The sequence below is a fragment of the Raphanus sativus genome, chromosome 9 (genome assembly GCF_000801105.2).
Source record: "Raphanus sativus cultivar WK10039 chromosome 9, ASM80110v3, whole genome shotgun sequence".
NCBI lineage: Eukaryota > Viridiplantae > Streptophyta > Magnoliopsida > Brassicales > Brassicaceae > Raphanus > Raphanus sativus.
In genome coordinates, this window is record NC_079519.1 from 704,647 (window position 1) to 711,749 (window position 7,103).

The window sequence follows — 7,103 nt, forward strand, 5'->3', positions numbered from 1 at the left end:
ATTTCCACTTGGCATGTAAAAGTAAGATTCACAACACCTTTGGTTGACGATTTTGTTTGACCTTTTATGGGAATGCATTTACACTCATCACCTACAAACTTTGAAACTATTCCACTCTCTAGTGTCCTTAAATAAATCAAATCAAATATGATTCCCGATAGTTCCTTCTTCATTCACCAACTCTTTACCATTGGTTAGGTGGAATATAGCCAAGTGGTAACTTATGAAACGGTGACTTATTTTGTAGTCTCTATAAATACAAACCACAATGCTTCCTCCAAACGACACATCATAACTTATAACATTCTCTCTCTCTCTTAAAGCCCCTTAAACCTTATTACCCAACAGAAAAAAATGCCTGCCGACGGGAAACTCGTTTGCGTCACTGGAGCCGGTGGCTACATTGCTTCTTGGATCGTTAAGTTACTCTTGGAGAGAGGCTACACCGTTAGAGGAACCGTGCGCAACCCAGCTGATCCCAAGAACAACCACCTCAGAGAGCTTGATGGAGCCAAGGAAAGACTCACTCTTCACAGTGCAGATCTTCTCGACTACGAAGCTCTATGTGCCACAATAGATGGCTGCGATGGTGTTTTCCATACCGCTTCCCCGATGACCGATGATCCCGTTAGTAACTATTTTTTTCCTTAAAATTCAGTTGATCCATATAACTCTTTTTTCTTTGTTTTAGTATTCTTAATTATTAATTAATGTAAATAGGAGACGATGTTGGAGCCGGCGGTGAACGGAGCCAAGTTCGTGATCGACGCAGCGGCTAAAGCCAAGGTGAAGCGTGTGGTGTTCACGTCATCCATTGGTGCTGTTTACATGAACCCTAACCGTGACCCTCAAACCATAGTCAACGAAGATTGTTGGAGTGATCTTGATTTCTGCAAAAACACAAAGGTATCTTTGTCTATATATTTTTGGCATGGAGTTTTATTCAAACCCACCGACCGAAATATATGTAACCATGTGGCTGTAATAAGGTCACGTGTTAAGCCCTGAAACCTAATCTCTAAATCTAACCTACTCTTTTGTTGCCTTGTAGAATTGGTATTGCTATGGGAAGATGGTGGCGGAACAATCAGCATGGGAGACTGCGAAGGCTAAAGGTGTGGACTTGGTGGTGCTAAACCCGGTTCTAGTTCTTGGACCACCGCTCCAGTCGGCGGTCAACGCTAGCCTAGTCCATATCCTCAAGTATCTCACCGGCTCAGCCAAGACCTATGCTAACCTTACTCAGGTCTACGTGGACGTCCGTGATGTTGCACTAGGCCATGTTATGGTCTATGAATCACCCTCTGCCTCTGGCCGTTACATCCTCGCCGAGACTGCGCTTCACCGCGGTGAGGTTGTTGAGATTCTTGCTAAATTCTTCCCGGAGTATCCGCTTCCCACCAAGTAAGTCAAAACGTTTGTTTCTTTTATACACTTAGTCAAAAGTCAAAACTGTATCAAAGTCAACACGATCTTGTCAGTCTAATCAATACAACCTTGGATTTACAAACTATTCGAGTTTGATTTTTGATTCTTGATTTGAAGCAATCTAATCCAGATTAGCTTTTTTCAACAAATCAATAAAATATTTTTAGTTAGGATAAAAGGGACATGAGTGGTAGTTGGTGTTGAAGTGTGTTACTATTTGTCCCATCTATCAAAATTGGTATGTACTAACTCTCACATCACAAGGTTCACATCATGTTTCACCTACTGCTTACGTTGAGATCTTGCAAAATCCTATGTGTACACGTGTTTATGTGTTTTTATTTTCGTTGGATTTATACTAAAATAGTCTTGTTACTGGTCTAACTCCATTTGACAAAAGAAGTAGAGTGTAAACTGTTATGTTCTTTCTTCACCTACATCAATAGTTTGGTCACTAGTTTCATGACTTGTGACTCTTTTGGCCAGTTCAATAGTTGATACGTTACTTTAGAGTGATATACACGAAGCCATTTCCAGGCTATGTTATTAACATATAGTGTGCTTATTTATAATATTTTTGTAGGTGTTCGGACGAGAAGAATCCGAGAGCAAAGCCATACAAGTTCACTACTCAAAAGATAAAAGGCTTAGGGTTGGAGTTTACACCCATCAAGCAATCTCTCTACGAATCTGTCAAGAGCTTGCAAGAGAAAGGTCATCTGCCTCTTCCTCAAGATTCGCAAACAACGTCATGATAGATTCCTAAAACACGATACCACCATGCATGATCTCTGATCATACACCCACATAATAAGTTTTATTCTAAAGTAATACGTTTGAATATGACTAAGTTATTCGTTTAATCTTGAAGCATATATATATATATATATTATTATACGTAGCTGAATGCTCTTTTCTTTTTGTAATTGAGAATGTCACTCAAATGTATGATGTATGATATGATTGTGGAAGAAATGATTTTATTATCTCGTGTTATTCTAACGTTCTCCCGTACATAAACAAAACCTACTAGAAAGAAAAAAAAAATTCCTAAGGTCTAAGAACCTGTCGACTAGCAATATCTAGAGGTCTTTGTCGACTTCAACATCGGATGTTAAAGCATGTCGATAATGTCTTGTCTTGGAAGTGTCTCCACATTTTGCGAACTGGTTGATGCAGGGAGAGGACTAGTTTCTCTGTTTTTCCGGAAGACAAGATACCCTATGGAAGCTAAGTAGATGGCAATGCCCGAAAACCCAAGAATTCCGCAGAAGATGACAAGGACAAGCTTCATGTGATTATGAATAAGCAGTTTAATGACACTGCTTACTATATAGTATATGTTTATCCCGATGATTAAACCACCAATCAACCATGTCAAAGCTGAAATCTGTTTAGAAAAAAAGAAGAAACATATGAAGTTAAGAGATATTTTTTTTCTTTGGTTTAGTGAAAATGCGTTTGAATGTTACATACTGCCATATGGTTTACGTGTGAACCCATCTTAGTTTTGCAGCTAGTGAACTTGAGAAGAGGAACTAGTGCAAACGGCAGCTCAAAGGACAGGATCATCTGTTTATAGTTTGTTCAATCAATTATTAGATTTGGTGTGGTAAGGTCACATACATATAAAGTTGTTTCCAGAGATGGGAATGCGAGTGTTACCGAGGCAATGATGATTAACTTTCCAGCTCCAGCTGAACCACCAATGAGAGCAACGACTAGACTTGGGATGATAGCTAAGCATCTTGTTAGAGAGTTTCTGAGCCATGGCTTGAGTTTTAGATCAAGAAACCCTTGCATCACGTATTGTCCAGCATATGTTCCGGTTATAGTTGAGCTCTGCCCTGAAGCAAGAAGTGCGATAGCGAATAGCTTTGAGCTCCATTTACCCACAACGTTCTGTTTCAAAACAAAGGTTTAATGTTTCTAAAACCCTATAGAAAGAAGCAATGCCCGTAGGAAGCAAGCAACTAACCCTTAGGAGAAAGGAAGCCTTGTTTAAGTCCAAATTCTCACATTTAGCTCGGTCTTCGTTGGTTAAGTCTGAGGCATTGCAAACAGCACCACTTACTGATATCACAGAGACGTTTATGAGAAAGGCCACCATTAGAGCCAATCCGCTTTCTATCAGGTAAAACCTACAAGCCTCCTTGATGCCAGTAGCTGAACGTGGTATTTTTCTGGAGAGAACCAAAGCAGAGTGGAGGAAGAGATTGTGCCTGTGGAAAAGACACAGTCGCATAAGATTTTTATAATGAAGATGGGTGAAGAGAGAGAGATGTTGGGATTGTGAAATCCCATGTCCAACTCTATTTATCCGATTAGTATGATATTGTCCACTTTGGGCCTAATAGACAAAACCCGCATGGATTTATTTTTTGGTTTCCTTCCCAAAAGGTCTCGTACTAATTAGAGTTGGACTTCTCTTTACATATTAGATTTTCCTTTGTCTAATATCCGATGTGGGACTTTGTTTGATATCTCACATTCTCCCCCTCAAACTAAGAACCACAATTCATCTCTTGTGTGTTTCCTAATCACAGGGCTTTCCTTTGAGAATGCTTCTCCCACAACATCACAGGTTCCATGATCTTCTGACGTTTCTGTAAACAGACCTTCTTTTTCTTCTTATACCCGTTCTTACTTAAAGGGTATTTTTGGTCTTTTGCATCTCTTCGTCAAACCGCTCTGATACCAATTGTTGGAATTGCGAAATCCCGTGTCCAACTCTATTTATTCGATTAGTATGATATTGTCCATTTTGGGCCTTAATTGCAAGCCCGCATGGATTTACTTTTGGTTTCCATCCCAAAAGGCCTCGTACTAATTAGAGTTGGACTTCTCTTTATATATTAGACTTTTCTTTGTCTAATATCCAATGTGAGACTTAGATTGACATCTCACATTCTCCTCCTCAAACTAAGGACCACAACTGCAGGGTTTCCTTTAAGAATGTATCTTCCTTAGCATCTCGTTCCTTTGAGAATGTGTTTGTCCCACAACATCACAGGTTCCATGATCTTATGACGTTTCTGCAAACAGACCTTCTTTTTCCTTTTCTACCCGTTCTTACTTAAAGGGTATTTTGGTCTTTTTGCATCTCTTCGTCAACCGCTCTGATACCAATTGTTGGGATTGTTAAATCCCGTGTCCAACTCTATATATAGGGTCTTAGCTTAACCTATTACAATGTGATCTAGAAACTTAACATAAATCTAAATCAAGTTTTTTCTTTTTAGTTATTCAAAGTTCCTTTTATGAATAACTTGTTTCCTAATCTATCTTTGAAGCTTATCCAACAAGAGAGTGAGCTTACGGCATAACCATGGCCCCAAGCAAAGAGATTGCAAGACCAGTTGCACCATTTCCTTTGAGTTGTGGAACAAAGAGACCATGTAGGACTTCTCCTGCGTCTGGCTTTGAGTAGTGTAGCTCAATGACGAAGCATGTAGCCATTGTGAACACAAGAAATGCAACCAAGAACTCCAGCTTTCTTACCTGTGAATGACAAACATCATAAGACTTGACTATACATAGAACCGTGAGATGAAAATGATGAAAGAAAGGAAATACCCCGTATCGTTGAAGTGCGAGAAGCATTAGTGTACTTAAGCCTGTAAGAAGAACACCAATCCATACAGGTATGCTAAAGAGCATGTTCAGAGCAAAAGCTGTTCCGATTACTATATAAGAAAGTAAACCAAGTATGGCAATAATTAATTAGCACTAACAGAGAAATTATAGAAACACAGTAACACTTAGTATAGGAAGTTGGTACCTTCTGGAATATCACAAGCGACTATTGCAACTTCAGCAACAAGCCATAGCAAAAAATTTGGAACTTTGGAGTATTCAGCTCTACAATGCTCAGCTAAATGTTTTCCTGTGATCATATATATAACCAAAATTAACTCAGCAAAGTTGATGTATAAAAACTTATAACCACAAGTAACATAACCTGTGACAACACCAAGATTGGCAGCCAGAGATTGAATCACCAAACCCGCACAAGAAGCCACCAATATGATCCAAAGTAACTGTTTATTACAAAGAAATCAATATTTTTTTTTAACTGAAAAAAATAAGGCGAGTAGGGGAAGAGTTTATGCACCTCATACTTGTATTGTGCTCCTGCTTGTAGATCAGTCTCAACTGCAAAACACATGAAGAATAAAAAAAAGCATTAATCATCTAATATAGTTAATGAAAATGATATAGGAAAGTGAATCTGGTATATGATCTTACAGTTTCCAGGATCAATATATGCAATTGCAACAAGAAAACCAGGTCCTAAGTAGGCAAAGAAATTCTTCCAGCTCTTATTCTGCATATATATGTAAAGACATCAAACAAAATTGTTGATAAAACAAACGTATTCTGTCATTTGCTTATATCTAAGAAGCACAAAATCAAGATTTATCTGTATGTTTTCACGTCTGTTCTATTGACTACGACATCGATTTCTTTATTTTATGGACATTTATTGGATTTTGACTAGTCCAGTTAATAAGTAATATTATAAATCAAGCGAATACACATGTGAGTTTTGTTAAGATTAAAAACAAAATGAAAACAAATGTTACGGGGGTTTGTGCCAAATCTCTTAAACTTAGTGATTATAGATCAAACAGACGTATTATGTCATTTGCTTATATATTTCTAAAAAAATTATAACACTGGAAGTAACATTGTTCTCCGAACACTCAGAGGCATTCATAGAACCCAATAAACAGCTACTACAAAAGGCAAATGAAATAACATGAGGACAGAAATAAACGAGTTTTCTTAAGGTTAAAAACAAAACAAAAACATATGTTTAAGGGGTTTGAGCCAAATCTATAAAGTGTCGACATCATGATATTCTAGGGTTTTGGTTACAAAAAAAATTATTCTAGGGTTTTTGAGCAAAATCTTGAGATTAGATTAAACAACAAGAAAAAGTAACAAACCTCAGGGACAATAATCTGATCAGAATGAGCATCGCCGTTGGTAGAATTGAATTGAGGTCCAGAAGCATCTGCCATAGCCATCTCTCTTACTAGCTAGCTAGTAATTTCTTTGTGAATGATTTTGAGTATTGATAAAAGAAAGTGGCAAGTATGTATATATAGGTAAACTTCAGGCGAGGTTTATGGAGATTTTATGGTGGATTTTTTCTTTTTTTTAATCACAAACAAAATGGTGGATTCATTAAGAAAGATTTACGCAGTTTTACACTTACAACGCTCCTGACACACTTTTTTCCTTTCCCAACACACTTTCCCCTAACTAAAACTAAGAACTCAACGTTCCCCTCTTTTTCGTTGTACTATAACTAAAACTTAACTATATAATAATTTTTAATTAATTTTTAATATTACAAATCTTTTTTCTCTCTCTCTTTTTATCTTTTTCTCTTTACGACGACAAGTTATCTTTTTTTGGCGAATCTCATTCTTGAAGAGATAGAGATCCATGGTTTACAAGATTTTTTTTTTAAATAAAGATACAATTTCTGAAAAGAGAATGTTTTTACAGACCGACAAATGAAATAGATGATGAACTTTTTTTTTTTGGACAAAGAAAGAGATGAACTTTTCAAATACTACAAATCACTAGACAAAGAGAATAATGAAACATATGTGAAGCAAGCGATTTTTCTTTTCTTGTGAGAAATCAGTTAGCTTTGGACT

At 37.2% G+C, this 7,103-nt stretch overlaps 2 protein-coding genes across 4 annotated transcripts; one reads left to right on the forward strand and one right to left on the reverse strand.

Annotated features, from left to right (window-relative positions):
- The first annotated feature begins 219 nt into the window (after positions 1-219).
- Positions 220-2,424, forward strand: LOC108825600 (cinnamoyl-CoA reductase 2). The gene is made up of 4 exons (XM_056993641.1): positions 220-627; positions 721-906; positions 1,052-1,404; positions 2,012-2,424. The coding sequence occupies exons 1-4, from the start codon at positions 355-357 to the stop codon at positions 2,181-2,183; spliced, it is 984 nt and encodes a 327-aa protein (XP_056849621.1). The 5' UTR covers positions 220-354; the 3' UTR covers positions 2,184-2,424.
- On the reverse strand, positions 2,395-6,567 carry LOC108832941 (metal transporter Nramp1). 3 transcript variants are annotated; one of them, XM_056993640.1, is made up of 11 exons: positions 6,381-6,567; positions 5,677-5,755; positions 5,543-5,583; positions 5,390-5,468; positions 5,210-5,314; positions 5,005-5,102; positions 4,748-4,929; positions 3,407-3,650; positions 3,094-3,330; positions 2,905-3,000; positions 2,395-2,818 (listed from the first exon to the last, which is right to left on the reverse strand). In XM_056993640.1, exons 1-11 carry the CDS (start codon positions 6,459-6,461, stop codon positions 2,543-2,545), a joined length of 1,518 nt encoding a protein of 505 aa, XP_056849620.1. In that variant the 5' UTR covers positions 6,462-6,567; the 3' UTR covers positions 2,395-2,542. The 3 variants fall into 3 exon arrangements, with proteins under 3 accessions (XP_056849620.1, XP_056849619.1, XP_056849618.1); XM_056993639.1 differs by having other exon boundaries at positions 5,005-5,114; XM_056993638.1 differs by having other exon boundaries at positions 4,748-5,114.
- Positions 6,568-7,103: the final 536 nt, after the last annotated feature.

Bases quoted from the DNA above. Each gene is read 5' to 3' on its own strand.
- LOC108825600 (XM_056993641.1), top strand. From the start codon at position 355: ATGCCTGCCGACGGGAAACTCGTTTGCGTCACTGGAGCCGGTGGCTAC. The intron at 907-1,051 runs GTATCTTTGTCT...GTTGCCTTGTAG, and splicing joins ATTTCTGCAAAAACACAAAG to AATTGGTATTGCTATGGGAA. The intron at 1,405-2,011 runs GTAAGTCAAAAC...ATATTTTTGTAG, and splicing joins GAGTATCCGCTTCCCACCAA to GTGTTCGGACGAGAAGAATC.
- LOC108832941 (XM_056993638.1), bottom strand. From the start codon at position 6,461: ATGGCTATGGCAGATGCTTCTGGACCTCAATTCAATTCTACCAACGGC. The intron at 5,756-6,380 runs GTTTGTTACTTT...ATATATATGCAG, and splicing joins ATCAGATTATTGTCCCTGAG to AATAAGAGCTGGAAGAATTT. The intron at 5,115-5,209 runs GTACCAACTTCC...TTTCTTATATAG, and splicing joins CGCTTGTGATATTCCAGAAG to TAATCGGAACAGCTTTTGCT.